General features: G+C 45.4%; 2 protein-coding genes across 2 annotated transcripts in view; one reads left to right on the forward strand and one right to left on the reverse strand.

The window, feature by feature from the left end:
• LOC115332244 (poly(A)-specific ribonuclease PARN) overlaps positions 1 to 20758 on the forward strand; it is a 64092-nt gene that overhangs the window by 21590 nt on the left and 21744 nt on the right. Inside the window, exons 9-14 of the mRNA XM_029994645.3 lie at positions 1083 to 1217; positions 3337 to 3423; positions 4457 to 4532; positions 12859 to 12969; positions 14905 to 14974; positions 18147 to 18202. Of these exons, the coding sequence (XP_029850505.3) occupies positions 1083 to 1217; positions 3337 to 3423; positions 4457 to 4532; positions 12859 to 12969; positions 14905 to 14974; positions 18147 to 18202 (535 nt within the window). The remainder of the gene's footprint in view (positions 1 to 1082; positions 1218 to 3336; positions 3424 to 4456; positions 4533 to 12858; positions 12970 to 14904; positions 14975 to 18146; positions 18203 to 20758) is intronic.
• On the reverse strand, positions 7805 to 12643 carry LOC120849922. Its single transcript, XM_040222218.2, has 3 exons — positions 12188 to 12643; positions 11419 to 11561; positions 7805 to 9042 (listed from the first exon to the last, which is right to left on the reverse strand). The coding sequence occupies exons 1-3, from the start codon at positions 12377 to 12379 to the stop codon at positions 8946 to 8948; spliced, it is 432 nt and encodes a 143-aa protein (XP_040078152.1). The 5' UTR covers positions 12380 to 12643; the 3' UTR covers positions 7805 to 8945.

A 20758-nucleotide genomic window follows, 5' to 3' on the forward strand; every position in this document is an offset into this window, starting at 1 on the left:
TGGTCGTGGTCCGTAGTATCATGGTATCGTTATTGTTCCTGGTGTGTCGACCTCGACTTTGACTGCCCGCCGCGTCGACTGCCCGCCGCACAAGTCCAACTGATGTCGAGCGCAAACATCTTGCGCTCGACGTTGCTCAGGCCGTCCGCCCATGCCGCCATGTTGGTCGGGAATCGACGGGAGAGCGGCGAGCCTGGCGAGCGCTGGGGAAACGGAAGCGAGAAGCACCCAACCGGAAACCAACGCCACTCCGAATGACGTCACAGGCGAAGCTGGTGCTGCCTCAATGTTGAGTTGAGGGGTGCCAGAGATACCAATTTCTTTTATTTTTTTAATGAAAACTAGGGCAAGCAGGAAAGAATAGTTTTCGGTCCTTCGTTTCATATGTGGCGGGGTCAATTCCCGCAATTAATGAGCCGAAGTCCGCAAATTGTTTCACCGCCCCTTTAACATCTCTTTGCTTTGAAAACTGGTAATTTCTACCTGCACGCCGAAAGCAAATTTTAATCTCGGTAGCACTGCGGCATGCTCTGCGAAGAATATTTATTTATAAAAGATGTTTAATTTTACTGGCAAAAGGTCGATCAATGTCTGCGTGCCTGTATCATATTTCTTGTATTGTACTTTTCGAGGCGTGGCTATGCAGTGGCTCCTCGACCTCGCACCCCGAGGTTACTATTTTGAGGGGCCTTACTCGGCCTTTCTTTTTTTAATCGGAAGCGTCACCTCTTTGTTTTAATGGTCGTCGAACACAGAGTTCATTAATAACTTTTACATCTCGGCGTCCGCCACTCAGCGGAAAGCTGAACAACGTCGGTTTGTTATACCGTGACAACAGAGGAGCATGCCGAAATGAAGGTCAGCTAAACAAAACAAAAAAGAGGTGCGATCAAGAAATGACAGCGCAAGATGAAATATTGTTTTCATCGCATGCTCGTACATACCGCCAAACATGAAAAGAAAAAAAGGAACAACAGTTTAGTTTAGTGTTCATTTAGTGTACTACTTGAAACTAGACTTGGCAACCGGTTTGTCCTCGTCGACTCGACGTGCAACTTCGGAGGTCGGTCTTTTGGGCGCAGGCAGACCTGGAAAAGGCGCATGGCTTCGGCCGCCTGCTGGAGGTGGTGGCGCAGAGCGGCAAGCTGGTGGTGGGCCACAACATGGTGCTGGACGTCGTGCACCTCCTCTCCCAGTTCGTGGACGACCTGCCCAAGGTCAGAGTTGCCTTCCCTTCAGTGCTGCCCCGAGGGGACGTGCCGGTCTTAAAAGGCGTAAATTACCAAAGGAAGAAGCAGTTATTTAGAAAACGTTTTGCGTCTCCAAGTCAAAAACTATCTTAAAAAACCGGACGTGCATCCAGCCCCAACTCTTGAGCCTACCTATACACCAACACGCGGTTTACAAAGAAGCTGCATTTGCCCATGCCAGGTGTGGGCACCGCACATGTTCAGAAACCACCGTTCGAGTCAAAGGGATCGATGGCTGTTTGGAAAGATTGCATAAATCAGTTTTTTAACGCATCCTGCTAGGATTTACTACAGAGGGGCCCGAAGGTGAGGAAAGCCTTCGCTAAAATTGTGGAAAGATTAGCTCACCCGAGTAAATCGCGAAAAATCAAAACCTATGTTTTCCCCATACTTTGCATGTACACTTAAAAAACATTTTGCGTCACTGTGACGCTTATTTGGGCCAATTAAAGTGAAAAATAGATCAGCAAATTGTATTTTCTTTTCATTTTGCCATTTTCAGTCGTAATAAACGCTGGAACAGCCCAGAACGATATTCTAAAGCTTTTAAGAAAAATGGCTTAGCAATAATTTTTCCATAGACAAAAACAGTTTTTATTTTCTTTCTTTCGACTTCGGAGGTTTCATGTATTCATACTCTCAATAGATGAATACACCAGCTTGGAGCACCTCTGTAGTAAATCCTAGCACGATAAGCTAAGGAGCCGATTTATGCGATCCCTTCAGACCGCCATCGATTCCTTTGACTCAACTCGTAGATTCGTGCTAGATAAAGCCTCTGCTCAGGCACAGTGCCGATGGCAGTGCGACCGCAGTGTCCCAATGTTGGAGAGTCTAGTTGGCGCAAAACCGGTAGGTTTGAACCTTGTCCGAGGTCCTTGCAGTCTTACGGAGGCTTGTGGTGAAGGAGGCCGTGTAACCGAGATTTCGGTTGCACATCGAGAGATCCCCAAGTGGTCCAAAAGGAATCCTTAGTCCTCCACCATGTGCCCCCCTTTTTGGTTCGGCACACGAAACCTCCAGGTTTAATTTTTCCCATAGTGGCATGTTGAGAATGCAGTCCAGCGTGCACTTGTTGCCTTTCGCCCGACATTGGTTGTACCTGCAACAAAGTGTTATTGAAGGGAGACCCCAATCGGCATGCGGAGAATCTGCCGCATTATTAACTCTGCACCGACTGCAGGTAACCGAGATGTTCCCCCGTGTCAGCTGCTTCCCCGAGCACGCCGACGCAAAGCAGTGAAGCTTGACGCCCGCGCACCGGCGCAAGGCGGTGAAGCTTGATGCGTGCAAGCTGGCGAGAGGCCCTCTCCATCGTGTGTTCCTTCCAAATATTTGCTCTTGGGCCTTACAAGCCCCCTTTCTCATTTTTGTTTCAAGATTATCTTCGAATTTATGGTGGTGTGAACTTTCCCCTGTATCCGCTTTCCTGCGAGGCATGTGGAGGCCTATCATTGCCGTTTGCAGACGGTTAGCAGAGAGTGACGAGGTACTGATAGTAGCTTTCTGGTGCAGAAATCTGATTTGTGCTGGGATTTAATTGTTCTCGGCACCTCGCCATTGGTGGGCCTCTCTCCCTAAACGGCAGTGATTGGTAGCCGCTTCTAAGTTATATGGTAAACTAGACCCGCATGCTTTGTTAATCGTAAGCTCATATTGTCTGCGAGGCCTGGCAGCACATGTTTCTTAATTGTTTCATTTAGAAAGTGTGCATTTATTTAGTACCTAATATCCATTTAAAGTTGCATACTATACATACATATTTTCTAATTGTTTCTCCCAGAAAATGCACATTGATTTAGTTACAGCCACTCAAAGTCACGTGGCCAGGCTGTTTTTAAGCGTTTCCTAACATTCTTTCTTTCTTCCGTTTTCTCTTGGTGCCTCTGGATCATGGAACTTGCATCTGAATAACATTTTTAAAGTTTGATACTTTATTAACCAGAGATCACAAGACTGACTGGTAATAACAATGTTGGCCCCTTTCAGAATATTGTGAAACATATTTCAACATATGGTAACCCTTTTGGGTGAGACTAGAATTGTAAAAAACGATTTTGCCATGCTCTACTGTAATTGACTGCAGGACTACCAAGAGTTCAAGAGCATGGTAAAGGCCACCTTCCCTGCCGTTGTAGACACGAAGTTGCTGGCAACTGAAGGTGCCCTCAAGGTATTTACTCCAGTATCGTCGTACCACTTTTGTTTATTTGAGAAACATGTGGTCAGTGCTAGCACCACCGCCATGCACTTTGAGCACTCTGAAGCTTGCTCTCAGCTGGGTGCGCAAGTTCCAAGATCCCTCCTTACCTGAAATGTCATGACTCGTTGGGTGGATTGATTAGTAGACACCGCGAAATTCCGTACAAAGCCCTACACCGATTGATCGGCCATTTTTTCTTTTTGGCTAAATATCCATGGGCTAAAAATTCCCGTCTGTGTGTCCCACCGTGAAATGTGGATCTGCTGCACCTGCGATATGCAGCATCAGTTCTTGTGACACGGAGGTTTCTAGCGAGATCCTGCATGTTTACCGCACCGTGGGACGCAAACCTGTTATTATTTCCGCGATTTGCAGCTTGTTTGTTTTCGAGTGGCACAGTTGATGGCAAGTGCTGCGGGTAATTTTCATAGCTCATTTTTGATAAACTTTTGCTGTCTTGAGCTCCCAGGATCGCCTGCCCGATATTTTGCACCCTTTATCTCTTCACAGTGGGCCAGCGTCTATACGAGATTTTACGATGCACCAATGGGGCACGCATACTTTGAACCGGCTCGACTAGATTCCAACCTATAATAGCGGTAATAGTTGAAAGAAATCTCTCTTAGGTGCTCAGGAATGGGTTTTTGGTACTGGCCACATGTCAGTAGTGTTTGTGAGCCACGACAATCATTTTGTGCCCCTTCCTTCCTACAGCTAGCTTCAGACACACTCTACTATGAACGTGCCATAGGCAGCACATTGCATGTGTATGGCAGGCAATCACTAACACTATATATGGAACATTCTGAGCTTACATTTTCTGAACTCCCTATTTTTGTTCCATGAAACCACTAATGTTTTCTTTCTTGAAGAGACCCCTTAGACTCTTGCGCCACTGGTATGTGCGTTGCTGCCATCTGGTGTGCGGTGGGGTAACTCCAACAGTGGGGAGGCTGTGGTTTTGGGAGGTCACACATCTCACACGAGGGACTGCAACTTACAGGACGTCTTTTCGAGCACCATGCTGGGTGCTCTGGTGAAGCAGCTCGGCGGCAAGTCATCGAGCCTTCCACCCATTGGTGAGTTTGGTCAAGCTCGTCGTTGAATGGACGCTGTAGTCGCTTTAAATGTTTTTCCTGATGAACATGTTTTCTATTGTAAAAGAGGTGGTCAAGCTGCATAAGGTCTTTTCCCGTGTATGCAAAAGAAGCAGTTTATTTTTTTTTTTTGTGCTTCGCTATTTTTGAAAATTAGAGGTACAACATTGTGCCTTTATGCAGGGCGCACATTCATCTGCTTCTTGCGCAGTGGTTGCAGTGACGCCAAAACCCCAAGCTCTGAGTGGCTCTGACCGGAAGGATATGCGTAGACCTCAATGCCAGCTGCCTCGAGGTCTACCCACTATCCTTCCAATCAAAACCAATCGGAGCTCGGCAAAAAATCTGGCGTCACCGCAACCCCTGCGCAAGAAGCAGACGAACTTGCGCCCTGCATAATCCCTATTTGGGAACCATAAAGTAACCCCACATTGCAGCAAATGCCAATGTCGGAGGGAACGGCGTGGTCTGCATACTGGTACAGTAAAACCTCGTTATAACAAAACAGGATATAACAAACTAATGGATATAACAAAGCAATTATAATTCCCCTTGCTTGCTAATAGTGGGAAGAAATGGGCATTGGCTATAACAAACTAATGGTTATAACGAAAATTACGACCGCTCCTTCAACTTTGTTATAACGAGGTTTTACTGTACCATAAATAGTTTTCCCATACGCCTCGCAAGTGGGCTCATTTTCGTCTTCTGCGCATGAGAAAGGAGGCGCGAAGGCGGGAGAGGAGGTTGATGACGATTCCGGCTAAGCTCCGCCCTCGCACATGTCGGGGGAGGCCGGGGGGTAAACAAACATCGGCGTCGGCCATGGCGGCCGTGTTGTAGCGGCGACCGCGAGTCTTTTATTTATTGTTGCCCGGTTAAAATTTGCCGAGTCCACAAGATCGAGCAGCTTTGTGCCCCTTACGACTCCTCCGTCGTCTGCTAGAGGCATTTCGAAGATTCCAAGATGAAGACGACGAAGAGCATCAAAAAGAAGGCGCTTGCCTAGCCTCACGATTGAAACGCCGGTTGCGCCGGTCGCTACGAGACCGCCGCCCGAGTGTACCGGTAAGTTGCCTTTTATCTTGCTCTTCCTTTAGGAACACAACAGATTTTGCCTTCTAGCAGGTCTTTATAAATCTTGTGTGGCGGAGTCGATAGGCGCTATTAATCGAAAAACGGCCGAGAATGTAGCGTTTTCGCGATCCTCCGAAGCCTATCTTCGCAGGTGATATTTAGGAATATACACTCGTCATTTCGACTCGCAGCTGCACGGAGGCCGTATAAGCTATGTTCCGTTTCATTTTAAATGCGGTCGAAGTTAAATCCACATGGGCGAATCCGGAGCTTTGATCATAGCTGCCATGCATGTGCGATCTTGCAGTACAAGCGCTGATCAGATTCTCGCGTTTGTAATTTTCGCTTCGTTCGCACTTAGGTGAGACGCAGTATAGTCATACATCGTATTTGGTATAGTAGTTGCAGTCTACGGTTGTAATCATGGCAGTGCAAAAAAGCACAGAGCTCAAAACTTACCGCAAAAACGCGATCGTTTTTTTTTTCTTTCAGGAGTCAAATTTGAATGGCTGTTACGTGTAATATAGTGAACCCACTCGGACAGTACAAATTTGCCGTTTCACATTAGCCAGTATGAGTGAATTGCCGACGAAGTACCGATGCCGCCTTTCTGCGAAATGTGTTGCGCAGTGTATCTTGGAACCACATCGACGCTGTCAGTGTCTGACGTGTTTTTGCGTGTCGCTTGTCTTTTTCGTTCCCATACCAAGATAAAATTCGGAGATCGCGCACTATCCAAGCCTAGCTAACGAGCGCCCCATGAAATTGACACGGGACTAAACAATGACTAACATGTACATATTTTTGTTCGCTCAGCAGACTGGGTCAAGCAAAAGCCAGTGTATAAGTGACAAACTTCTAACATCATTTGTCATTTCTAGGTCCCAGATGGGCTGTTGACATCCAGAAACACACCAACAGATGGTGGTCATACAGCGATTGTGAAGACATTCCCATTTGGATCCACATTCCTAGTCCACTCATTGATAATCTTTCCTTGTTTCATCAATGCCCAAGTATGCCAGGCGCCGAGTGACTACTCGCATGTGTTAGTGATGGTGGCATGCGAGGCTTCGCTGCAGATAGGGCTCACCCTCACACCAATGCTGTTTGTGGTGTACCTTTCCATGGAATTGTTTGGTTGATTCCAATTTCCTAGAAACGCCAATATTCGGTTTGGTGTGCCTTGCGGCTGAAGTAGATTCGTCGAGGAGGTCTCGTCTCTTTCCTGGGGGTAATACCGTGTCAGCTGCTTTGCATGAGCCACTTGGAAACTGTTCGGACCGCTCTAAAGCACTTGTGATTGACCTTACCTGTTGTGTCCATGCTAATGCTGAAATGTAAAGTTCACTGCATTAAGTTTTACTAATGAACAAACACAATCAGTGGAAAGGTTGAATGGCTTTATTTGTTTTCTCGAAGTATACACTATTTCATACATAATACATGATGCTGGCAAGGCTACTTTCATTAGCATGCAGGCAACTTAGTCTACATTCTGTTTCACGATAGCTTGGTGAACTGTGGAGGCTACGGCTCCTGCGACCCAGTAAGAATGTCGGAGCGAGACACATGGATGCGTGTCACAGGAGCGTTTGTGTCACCACGCCAAATGCAAGGACCACCCGCCAGAACCGGCTATCGTCTTACAACCACATGCTCAATTTGCCCATGAATCTGTGGCGGGTGCTAATGCTAGGGCGATGTTTTGAGCGCAAGTGGTCGATTCACGGCTACGATTGTTTGAACTTCAATCACAAGCCATGTTTTTCTCAAAAAAGTGTTGATCTATATTAAGTGTCGCTAATAAGTAACATATGTCTTCGTCTTTCTTCAGTGTCGTGTAGTGTTGCGGTCCGAAGAATCCGACAGCAACACTACTAAAAGAAGAAGAAAAAACAAAGCCTATACTTCGTTTCAGCTTCGGTCCGAGCGCGGCAGATGTTATGAGCCGAAGGGCCAATCAAACAGCGAAAGAGGCACAACGTCATGGCGTACTCTCTGCAGTTGATAGGACCAGCCGCTATTCGCCGTCTCTCTCTGCGCGCTCCTCCGCCGGCTAGTCCTATCAAGCGCAGAGAGCACACCATGACGCTACGCTTTTTGCGCTGTTTGATTGGCCCTTCGGCTTATAACATTGGCCGCGCTCGGACCGAAGCTGAAACGAAGTATAGAACTATGTTTTGTCGCAGATGGCGCTCTTGCTGTGGCAATAACGAGGACTCGACCGTGGAGTGTTGTCATGTGCCTGGCTCCGATGCTCTTATTGGGTCGCAATGTTTGCCAAGTTACCGAGAAACGGAGTATAGTGTGTCACCTGTACACGCTATAAAACAAATGAGATGCCAGGTGTAGCAACTCTCGCAGCTGTAGCCTTTATATTATTCTTTGCTATGCTGTTTGGAAGAATACATAAAAAAATCAGTTTACAAAGCCGAATCCAATTTTTTGCCCTCTTGCATGTTACGAAAATAAAAGCATCACGCCTGAACACCAACATGTCTCTAAATTATTCCTTGCTGAAATGAAAAATAAATATACTGTGAATATGAACCAATACATTCTCAAACAGTTTAAGAATGGATATGATTCAATAAACAATTATTTCAATCTGCAAGCTTGAAATCAAGTATGTGTGTGCATACTTGACCCTGGTCTTTCGACTATTCCCCGTTGACACTTGTTCTCGAAGGATAGGGACTTCGTCGATTTCACGGCAGTTCAAGCATTGGTCAGGCAACATGCTCATGTTTATAGTTTCGGCTGTGCTATAGGAATAACAAAGGTGAGTTGTGTATTGCTGAGTCAAAACAGAACTCTCAGGTCTAAAAGGCTTCTTAAAAATGCACTTAATCTGGTTTTGACTTCATAATTACATGACTCGAACATAAACTACTCACTTCAGCAAGTCTAAGGATTCACAAATAATCTGTGAACATGTATTCTGCTTTTATCTTCATTCACTTATGAAACTGATTGCTTATATAAAATATGTAATCAGTCTTGCACACCTCCCCATTGCGAAAAGGAAAAGGGAGATTCGTTGGCTTTTTTTTCTCGCCGGAAAGCAGAAAAGGAACAGGTTTCAATGTGCACATTACGTTAAAGTGGGACAGTTACGGAAACAAATTCTGCATCTTCAATATTCATGAAGTAGGCAGATTACTTTCAAGTCATAAGAGGATAAAGTCAGAAACAACTTCAGCTCGCCTTCAATCAAATTTTCCCTTTAGATCCAGGGACGTTTCACCTTCATAAGGTCATCAGTACCAATTGGCATCCATTCAGGACTGTAATGGTAGATGTACAAGCTTGACCTCAAGGTCGCAGTGCCCTCCTTTCATCTGCTTGCAGTGCGACCCCTCGTGCACTTGGTCCCAGATGGTGAAGCTGGTGATGGACAGGATGTCGTCCCCTGTAAAAGAGTCGTCACAGTAGTCAAACGATCCGGTTACACTCTTGAGCAGCGTATTTGTCCTCCCTTGCCATTACCAACTGAAAATCAGTGAAACCATATTTTTTAAGCAGCAGAATGCATAAATGGACATTTCTATTCCATTCCCTTCGTACCGAATACCTGCCAGCATCCAAGGGATGCAAATCAAAATAAATAACATTGCATTATTTGCTCTTTTGAGACTCCTTGAACTTAAACCAACTCAAACACTACCACAATTTTAAAGCTGGGAACTTCGAGAACACCTCTCCATATACTGAGATTACAGGCTTGTCCCACTCCTGGCTGGTCCTCATCCTGGCTTGTCCTCAGCAGGGTTGGCCAGCGTGTCCTCATACTCCTGGGTTTTTAGTCTTGGAAGTTAAAGCTTTGGTTTTTGTCATTGCTTGGTTGCTGGTAGATGCTGGAGGAAGCTTGTACTGTTACTTTGAAACATCAAGTTTACAAATTGAAAACTAACCCGTATTGACGGTTGGATACAGAAGCTAGTATAGGAGGTAAAAGCGCTAAAAAACGACGGACAAGTTGAAGAATGACGAACACCACAGAGCGCTATGACGAACACCACAGAGCGTAGCGCTCTGTGGTGTTCGTCATTCTTCAACTTGTCCGTCGTTTTTTAGCGCTTTTACCTCCTATTCATGAATAACCAACTAGCCCAAGTACACACCCTTCTACAGTACAGAAGCTAGATTTGTCATGTCAAGGAGGTTGTCATAAAACAGTGGGCACGGGACTGAAATTAGCGGCGGAGTGGGCAACCGAGGCGCATTCGGAAGTATCAAAGAAGACGAGGTGTGTGAGTTTTGCGCGAAAGCAGGACGATCGGCCAGAGTTGTGAGAATGTGGCGTCGAGAGAACTTGAAACGGGCTAACTGCATGACTGTTATCTCTGCTACATTAACCAGAGGAGAAGAGAGAGTAACAAGTGAACAACACTCAATGGCCGAGGAGGTAACTGACCAGGTTATTTCACCCAAGCATCACAGTAGTCATTTCAACGACCAAGAAAAAAACGTCCAAACATCAGCACAGCAATACCAGCAGCGAGCCAAGGAATCAGGTTGTGTGTATGTTTATACAGTCTCGAACTTGATCTGCCTCAACGGGCGATGAGTCTCCCAGCTGTAGATGACCGCTAGCCTGGGGCCCTTAACGTGCATCACGTAGCTGTGATACACGACCGCACGCCAATACAGTGCTCATCCAGATCGAAACGGGCAAATGTGGGGATTGAACACACGATTCTGGGTTCTGCAGCGCGAGCTTTCACTCCACATTCTTCGAGCTGGTGCGTGCAAGCCCCCTCGGCCACCACAACAAGTAACAACCTACAAATATTTGGGGGTTCATATTTCATCCAATCTGTCCTGGGAAACTCATATTCAATACGTAACAAGTAACGCCAATCGTATGCTGGGTTTCATAAAACGAAATTTTTCAGCAGCTCCCTTATCACTTAAACTACTTCTTTACAAAACACTTGTTCGCACCAAACTAGAATATGCCTCTTCAATTTGGGACCCCGGTACTGACGTATTAACATCTGCAGTTGAAGCAATTCAAAATAGATCCGCCCGATTCATACTTACTAATTATCACCGCACTGCCAGCGTAACATCCATGAAATCAAGTTTGAACCTGCCTAATCTTGCATCGCGTAGAGAAGTTTTTCGTTTGTGCCTGTTTCACAAAATCTACTACCACAATCATACTTTGCGTGACAAGTTATTAGCACCTCCTTTTTACATATCACAGCGTCTTGATCACCGACACAAGATGGGCGTACCTTCATGTAACACTACTACTTTTCACAATTCATTCATACCCCGAACTACAGTGTTGTGGAACCACCTTCCAGCGTCTGTGGTATCAATATCTGACAGCGTTGCTTTCAAAAATTGCCTTAACAATGTTCACATTTCAGCGTTTCACTAATATGTACATATTGTTTTACATTCATAGGTTGTTATTCATTGTATGTTGTTGAATTCTATTGATGTAACCCGCTCCCCTCTGTAATGCCTTCGGGCCTTGAGGGAACTTTTAAATAAATAAATAAATAAATAAATCCCCCGGTGCCAGGGAATAACATATAATAAATGACAATGGTACAGTGGGCTGCAACAGGTAGCTTTTCAGTGCCTTGAGAAACCAGGTTGAGATCACGTGACACTTTCCTGCCATATGTGGCTTGCAAAATAGAGATGCAGAAGTCATAAAGCAAGTAATAATTTGATTTTGTTTTTACTAAAGACATCAGCATCTGTATTTGGCTTCCACAACTTCTGAAAGCTACCTCTGAGGGCAGAGTGGTTTCTTTCATAATCTTACCTCCATGGAGAACTTCCCAGCTGGTAACGGGGCCGTGAAACGCAGACCCCCGGAAGTTGCACAGGCGCCGAGGGCATTACACAGGGCCCGCAACATGTCCTCCGAGCAGAGGGCCCTTTCAGTAACCCGGCAGCCGGTGGATTCTGTTGGAATGATAGGGTAGGGGGAACACAAGCATTTGCAGGTTAACGGACCTAAGAAAACTAGTAGGCAGGTACAAAAACATGCTACTCGCCCCCGCAGCGTTTGCCTCACTGGCACTTCATGGTGAAACAAATCAGCAGCGAGCGACTGATGGAACACGCGTCAGAAGAACAGTTCGTCTTGAGTTTAACACCCTAGGACGGCGCTTTATCGCGCGCGTGAAGCATTGGCGTAGCCAGGTTTTCTTGGGGCCGGGGGGGATTTCGGGTGCGAGGTACTGAACACCCCCTCCCTGGCTACGCCACTGGCATGAAGTGACATCGGATGTCACTTAGACATGGCGCTATCACTGCTAAAATAGGCTACCATCGAACACTGAGTCGTGACTGCGAAGTTTATGACCCACATACAGATATCCTACCACACTATCTGCTTGGACAAGTGGCATACAATCTGTCGCTGGGGGGAAAGACTAAGAACAGACAACTGCGCACTCGGCTCGGTCGTACCACACCGATCGCCTAATCCGCTGCTTTTTCGTAACATTCCGTTTTACTTTGCTATACTCCTTTCACGTGCAACTGTTTGTGAATGATGCGAACTGTACAGAAACGACGTAACTCACCTCAGCGAGCGCCATGGCGCGGTTCTCCGGGTTCCAGCGCTGCGGGAGATCGGCCTTCGAAAGCTCGGCAGCCCGTTCAGCTCGCCGAAGAGGGCTGTAGCTACACTTGGGTGCTTCACGGAGACACAGAGACACTTGCTGGCGAAAAGGGGTCTCCGCCAAAAAGTAGAAAGGCTCACTCGCGTCGCACATCACCGTGCTGACGTTGGGGGGGCTCACATCAACATCTCACCGCCGAAGACCGGGACGCATATTGGTGCTTCGTATGCTCCCAGGGTAAATTCTTTCGCGTCAAACGAAGTAACGTACATTTCGAGGTATTTCCGGTCTCTTTTTTCCGTATGCCGCGTCTTCGTTCAAGCACTAGCAGTGGATTTCCGAGAGCCACAGAAAAGGCCTTCCGCAATGGCTGCGGAGAAAAGGCGACACCGCTTTGTTTACCCCCGAGCTCCCGCCAGCTCCCGCCCGGAGCCATCCTCCAATCAGAGCGCGGCGAGGTGACGTCACGCCACCGGCCTGCGCGAAAGAGCAGACGGCTTTCCCTCCGTATAGAACTTTTTTTTTCTTTTTAATGACCCGCTGGAGCCCTAGTGCAGGTGCGGCTAATAAGGCCAGCTACAACTGGCCTCAATTTAGCTGTGATTGTATGTAATCTGGATTGACCCTTGCAGAGTTTGTGCCGGGCTATGGATACGACTCTGTGGAGGAGAAGCTTCACGAGGCCGGCTACGATGCCTACATCACGGGCCTCTGCATGGCGGGGCTTTGCCAACGGCTCCGGGGTCAGTTTCGGCGACCACTGCAACAAGTGCCGATCTACGAATCCTAAGCATCCCATAAAGCCCGAGAATACAGTCATTCAGGGCCTCTTTCCCTATTAAAAATGTGACCAAATATTGCAATGCACTTGTTTTTCTAATCTGTGTCTCATTAAAAGGGCACGACACAGTGCTTGGTCACATTTTTAGCTTCTTCCTTATCACATGCACAAGTCATCAATCATATGGATTCCTTGCTTTCGGAGTTCATTTTTCGCTGAAAATTCGTATTTTATTGGAGTTTGTTCATTTAAAACTTCAGTTCACCGAAATTCAGAGCTTAGGTTTACTGTAGAAAAAATCGTAAGGGTGCAGGTGAGCTGGTGAATATTAACCATGTTGAATTAACCTGAGACTGGGGTAGAGAAGAAGCATCAAAACGTAGAAGGGAAAGAAAATAGACAGGACGAAGTCTCAGTAATTTGCAATAATAATTTAATTTGCCATAATTTGAGATGTCGTCCTGTCTATTTTCTTTCCCTTCTACGTTTTGATGTTTCTTCTCTACCCCAGTCTCAGGTTAATTCAACATGGATAGGTTTACCGTCTTTTCAATTTTTGAGAATTGTAAATAAGAATAAATATTATCCGGACACAAACCCTAAATTCTTGAGAACTCGCCATGTCTGCAGCTGCAATTGGCATTGGCGTCGTTGCCATTGGCAGTACAACGGTCTCGTGACAAATCTTGGAAAGATGCTTTGCTTCGATCATGGTCAATACTTTGAAACCACTAAACACCCGGATGTAATGGCTGGGAAGCAAGTACGCTCCAACTCTTCCGCACCCCTCCAATGAAATCTGCAGGTTCATAGCTTTCACTGTAAAACCGCAGCCCCTCACTCCCCCAAGAATCACAAATAGTATGCTCCAAACTGGAAAGCGGAACAGAGGCTTTTGTTGTGACCCGGGAATACAATGACCCATTATTGTGAAAGAACCTTGACGAGATAATTGGTAAGCTTTCTTTTGTGAATAATCTAAGATTTCAAAGGAAACCAAAGTGGCCTTTCCCCAGTACCATCGATCCTGTGCTCTCACGTGATTTGCTAATAAAACTTTTTTTTTTTTGCCTTTGCTATTCTAATTTTTTGAGTTTCTTGGATAAATATGAATTAACAAAAAAATTTTACCGGCAATAGTTTTTTTTTTTTTTTCTGGATTTATCTGGAAGCACAGAAGCATACATATAATCGACACAGTTTCCGCGTGCCACTAAAATTAAAACTTGGCGCCCCGGAACACAGTGCGCCATCTGGTGGATACCCGAAGATTCGCAATTTCAGTTTCAACACAGTTTCGTGTGTTCTCACAGGGGGGTGACCTGTCAGCAACCTTGCAAAATTCCGATAAATCCAGAAAATTATCTCCCGAGTTTTTTTCCATCATGATCGGGGGAATGCCGAAAAACCCCGAATTCGAGCTGTCCTCAAAGGAGAAAAACCCAAGCTTCACAGGAAGAAATATTTGTCTACAGCTTTATTTTTTGTTAACCCGGAACGTGGCCACCCTCGCAAGGCCACTTTTTCCTTTAAAATTGCACGCCCAACGTCGTTTTCTTCCATTATCGGTAGGGGGCGTTCTCAGAACGTTCGGGCCACGCTTACGTTTCCCGGAGGTTTGGTAATTTCGCATCCAGGTCCTGTTTTCTTCGATGTGAGCTTCGATAAATGCCTCTTTTTGTCCAAAACCAGAAATCTATAACGAAAAACGCCGAATCTGCGGGGAAAAATAGAAACCCCAAAACAAAATGCCTCCAAATTCACAGGAAAAATAGAACTCGAAAACGTGGAACTCCAGTTGTAACTTTAGTTACGCTGCATGATTATGCCCACTCTTGCCTTCTAGTGGCATAACTTGACCTCTAGAGTTTTTTCTCATTTTCTCGAATATTTTCAGGAAAGGGCAGCGAGAGTCCAGCGGAGGAAATCAACGCAAGCAGCGCCGTGCTGAAGCCTTACCTCAACAGGTGTGTCACATTGGGTCTAGGATGCTTTGAACTCAAATGCGTGGCCTCAAGGAGCAGTTGTAAACTTCCGCAACCAAATCAATTCATTCTTTCCGCCTGGGAACCGATAACGTCAAGTTGCATTTGCGACGAGGGCACAGAAAAAAAACTGCAGGTTTGCATCTTGACGGTTTTCCGCATTTTTAGATCAAGGTTACAGCAGCACTGACGCATACAGGAAGTTTGTTTTAATTTGAGCAAATGCATTTGTTTTACCTGCCGATTTTTACGTTTTGTGACGTTTGGCTGTAACAAAAAAAGTCGTATTTTTTGCCCACAGTAGCGAAGAAACGAAAGCGATAGCTGTAGGAAGGTCGCACAATGTGGGTGGAATGGTGCTGTTACGTACCTGAGAACGGAGGTGCAACAAGGTTCATTCTCATAGCCGTCGTGGTTGACGTCGTAGATGCCACTGACGACTGCCACCAGTGATCCGTGAAGTAAGTGGGTAAGCGCAATGGAAGCTTCTGAAATCGTCCAACATTATGCGTAGCAACTGAATACTGCCAAAGTGGGATTTCGCATAACGCGAGGAATGTTTGAAAAGAACTCTTTTTGAGGCAGACGACATGGACATTTTTCCTGCAACGCGCAATTATTGGCGAGACACCTGGGCTCTCCTCTGCTTTCCTCGCAAGGTACAGCTGACGGGATGTCCCTGACTTCCCTTTCCTCGCGGCAAGGGGGAAGAGAGGAGGGGTTTTCTCTCCTTCAGGCGCACGGCGACGGTGGGAGACGAAGTTCAAATCTCTGCAAAGTGTCGCCCGTAAAACTATTGCTTTAAAAAACTGACACCGAAAGGCGTTACGCCCGTAGGGAACCATATAAAAACGTTTCAGTCCCCTGGCAGGATTTGAACTCACCAGCTTGAGATTGTGGGCGAAATGCTTTGCTCACTGAGCTATCCAGAATTGGTAGTCAGAGCACGCGAAGGCAAACTAATTGGCGCGAGGGCGCAACCGCGCACTTCGTGGCCTTTCCTGTCGTGCTGCGCCATTTCATGGCGTGTGTCAGAAATGAGCACGAATCTTCGGTAGGCAGTTCCCCTGAGACTCCCTTCTCTTACCTGGAGGGCCTATGACACATTCTGCGCATACTACTAGTCTTTGTCGGCACGATTCAAGAAAAGGGGGGGATGGCCATCACATGGATGCCATCTTCACTGCGTGTTTATCGAGCTTGGCGGACGTCAGATGGGAAAGTGCCACAAACAGAAGGCTAGTTACCAAAGGTTTGTTGACTTTTCAATTAATGGTTTTAGGGGTCACAGTGCAATATTCGTCGATGGTTCTTGCATTTCTGTAGTCCGATTCCTAAACCGGCTTAAGAAGCATTAAAATCGGTGTCCACAATAATGCATAAAAGGGTGATATTGTCGTGGGTGGAAACGGCTGGATGAGCGTAAACTGAAAAGAAAGGTTTAATCGGCGAACTTGTGCCAGAGATAAAACAACGAATGAGCATAGAAACAGCAGCAGCGAACGTCGCGGCATCGGCGTGACGACTGACTGGAGCGAGACTGCAAGAGAGGGTAAATCGGCGAGGCCACACTCGGCTCCTTATCTACTTTGTATCTACTAGACTGGGTAATGTTCGAGTGTGAGCTAGGGCTAGACTGGCTCGGCAAGGTCATGTTGGCCTTCTTATTTTTTTACGCTCGGGGTAAGAGTAACCTCTAATCTTCTAGAAGTACGGAGAAGCATTCCTTCTCGGTCATGCACGCGGCAGTATACACATTTCAGGCACCTCGTCATTATTGCGGAAACTAACCATCGGCGCATCCACCAAGGATATGCTTCTGAGATAATGATGAGGTGCCCAAAACGACTTTGGCATTCTTTCACGTATCGTTGTGGACACTGATTCTAATGCTTCTGCTTGAAGTTTTGAAATCGAACGACAAAAGCGTGAAAACAGATCAATGAATATCTCAAAGCCTGTTGCCTTTTTTGTTACATGTTTAAATTGGTATGACCTTTCATTGTTTATTTATTCGTTTGTTCATATTACATCCTCATGTAGAGCTTATGGCCTAACAAGGATGCACAACAAATACATTAGACGTTATAGTCAAAAAAGTCCGAGGACACCTAAGCACTTCTTACGAGTTGCGAATGCATGAATGGCGTTCTTCCGTTCCCTTAGTTCGTCTGCAGCGTGGTGGCGTAGACGGCCAGGTTTCCCCAGCCGACGGCCGAGCGCGCGCTCTCGTGAAGTGGTCGCGCCGCTCTTAGTTCGGCCGTGCACCCTCCCCAGAGCTTGCCCGGGTGGGCTCCGACGTCAGGCCCACACTACCGCACCGCTCTTACCGGCGGCCGGGCCGCTGCGTGCGTTACGCCGCCATGGAGAGGACTTCTCTAGTGGCTTCTCTTGGAACTGCGCCGCACAAGTGCCAAGGGGAGCCTCTTTCCTTGATGGCATGCGCCTTCCAATGGGAGAATAATCCATCAAGAATCGGCTGCACTTCGCTCCATTGGGAAAGGGGGTTTTAGGTGCTGTTTGGCCACCGTTTGGCGTGGTTTCAAAGCTGATTACGTCGGTTCGCTGCATGGGACAGTTTATTTTTGCATTAATAATGTAACGGCTACAAATTGAGTTGTGTGTTAAAGACTTAGTAGAGGATTGTTCTTTATGCAACTTGCAGATTTTAAAGCACCTCGACCATGGTTTGTGTAGGGAACAAATGGAACATTTAAGGACAGCCTGAAGAACACACTATAATAATTGTCCTATTGGCATCATGGTGTGTTAGTTTTGCAATGTTTTTATGTCTTTTTTTTTTTTCTAATTTTCTACCAACAAAATAATTTTTTTGTTTTTAATCTAAACATTTTTAATTTAGAATTATACTTGGTGTCAACTATTTTGAGCTATGTTGTCAAAGCTAGCTTAGCTTTCACAGTGCTCGAACTCTGTCAAAGCTAGTTGCACAAGCTACGCTAGCCTCGACAATGTAGCATGAAATAGTTGACGCCAAGTATAAGAGCTCTCTTTTTGCACATCTCACCTAGTCACTTCATAATTCCTTGGTATTTGGGCGCACCAACTATTGTTTCAGGAAGAGAAAATTGGTATGGTATTTAAATCATGTGCTGTGGCTGTTTATTGATGAGTATAATTTGATGTTGCGCAGGATGTACCTGATGCAGTCGATAGATATCCCTTCCCTGGAGCTGGATCGTGACGAAGGTAAGCCAGAGAGAGAGAGTGCGTTTTACACGAGGCTAATTTGAAAACCAAAGTTCGGCTTTGGCACTTGCTTGTCATATACTTGCCAAAATATAGAATTACCTAAGCAGTGTTGGAAGAAAACTGCTGTTTTGGTTTCCACAAATTCTCAAATTAATACTGTGCACGTGATCTGAACTGAGCATGCATGCTTTCATCAATCGCAGCTGGAATTAATTTTGAAGCAAGCATACCTACGAAAAGAAACAATTTTGTTGCACGAGAACGAGTTTACATACATTGATTTAAAAAAAAAATGGCTTCGGCAAGGTGAGTTAAGTGATGCATAATGTAACAATGCAAGCAATGAAATCACTATCTTGCTTATTTGAACGGAGATAGGTTGATGGTTTCCTTTCATTGGGACTTTCGTTTAAAATTAGGAGCGAAGCTATAATCTCGGCCAAAGAAGTTTGACCCCTATGACACATGCGAAAGTTTTTTTAGTACGTCAACTCAAACGAGGTGCTCTACCACGTCAGCGGGGTTTTTTCTGAGCACACTGGTGCGAAGCAGGAGAGCTTGACGCACACACATCAGTGCGAAGCGGGGAAGCCTGACGTGAGAGATTGTATGAATTCCGAAGACATTATTTCTGACTTTCAAATACACAAAGTCAAATGCTTTAAAAAAAAAAATGTGTACTGCAAATTGAATGGAGTAGCGAATACTATTCGCTGATTGCGTTAAAGCTTTTATAGACTGTTCCCATCCCTGGAAATGATGTTGATGTTGTAGTTGTGGATGTAGTAGTAGTAGTAGTACTTGTTGATGTTGTAGTTGGCAATGTAGCACGCCCATCGTCTACGTTGCAAAATCCTCAAAAACGATTTCTTGCCGCCCGCGGGAATTGAACCTGGGTCTGCCGCACGCGTAGCGGAGATGTCACTACCGAGCTACACCACAGCATTAATAACCCACCCTATATGCTTTGAGTTCATGTAGTTCCCAATGCCCACTGCACACGCTCTCTGGAAGCAACGATAGCCAATAACAAACTGCCATTGTAGCACTGTCGATGCCAAGAGCTCGTGCCAGGAAATGCGCATTTAAACGCTCCAGAACAAAAAAGACACAAAAGCGTTCAGTGCAAAATGGTCAGATGTCTATTAGTATTTTGCTCCGAACACTTTTGTTCACGGTGCGTGGACGTGACTCTGATAACTATCGACTTCGCCGTGACGTGTCGCAGCTATCGCTGTGACTGTAGTGTAGATTAACACAGGACTGCTCAATTCTTTTTCAAATGACTGCCGCACAGAATAAGAAGATCCCGGCGTCCTGCTATTAAATCTAATTTATGCACAAGTCGAGCAGGTTCATGATTTAGATTTGTCGAAGAATATATAGTGACAATTAATGGATTCTAGATGCGAAGTTATCTTGGATTTAATTTTTTGACTGGTATAACCTTTAACTATATTATTATACTTATACCTTCGCTATTTTAGTTTTTTACTATAGAAAGGTTGCATGTCTACAAAAAGATGTTCCACATACTTTCTTCTTCTTTTTTTTTTTAATATTGGAGTTAAGAGGGTGAAACTTGAACAGTTAGAAGAAAGTGGGCTTGTCTTTTCATTTATGCAATTTGTTTTCTGATACCTGCTCTAGTTCGATATTTATGCTGCATGGCATGCACAAAAAACACCCATCTTGTGTACAGAATTTTTGCCGTTAATTATTAAGATAGAGCAGCCTAAATAGCCAGGTTGGTTCTCCATGAACTACAGAGTGTGAATATCTAGTTGAATCACTAATAACTAAACTTATTTATTAAAAAAAGTATATATATATATATATATATATAGATATATATTGTTAGTATTTTTGAAACTTACTTTTTGTTTTATATGTATATTTGTTTAGTAGCACTATTTTGTAATTAACAAGATTTGTACACTCTTTGCATCCTCAAAAACCTCTGTGTAAAATATCGCTGTGATTAGACAACTGCTAGAGGAGAAAAATTGAGTGCACAAACTGTGAAAACAGGTGAACACCAATTTGAGACAAAAAATGCCTTTCCAAGTTTATTTCTATGTGAGGTACGAAACTTACCACTCAAACCACACGAAATTTGGGGGTAATATAGTCCGAATGCATCTCTTTGGACTTCTGCACCGAAACTTCCCCACATCACAGGTTGCGCCCTCTCGGTCCGTGCTCCCTGCAACGGCGAGCTCCCCACGTGTCTTGCGATTCATGCCACTCAGAAGCCTTGTCAAAGTTTCACCTTCGCAGATAAAGGAATTACCGACGCTTCCCTTTTCAACCGTTTCCGCATTGTGAAATTTCGTTAGCTTCTTTGCCAAAGTGCTGATGAAGTTTGAAACATTGCTTAAAAGTACTTTGTTGCTCAGTGCCTGCACTGCTGGAAGGCGCGTCGCCACTCTGCTGGTGTGGCGGGTGCGCAGTCGGGTCTGCCGCATTCGTTGCCCTTTCCGCTTTTGTTTCGGTTTTCCTTCGTACAGTCGCGCAGAGACCGTTGGCTCTAGTGGAACCGAAAGTTGCTTC

Source organism: Ixodes scapularis, unplaced genomic scaffold (genome assembly GCF_016920785.2).
Source record: "Ixodes scapularis isolate PalLabHiFi unplaced genomic scaffold, ASM1692078v2 PGA_scaffold6__148_contigs__length_123643588, whole genome shotgun sequence".
NCBI classification, from domain to species: Eukaryota; Metazoa; Arthropoda; class Arachnida; order Ixodida; family Ixodidae; genus Ixodes; species Ixodes scapularis.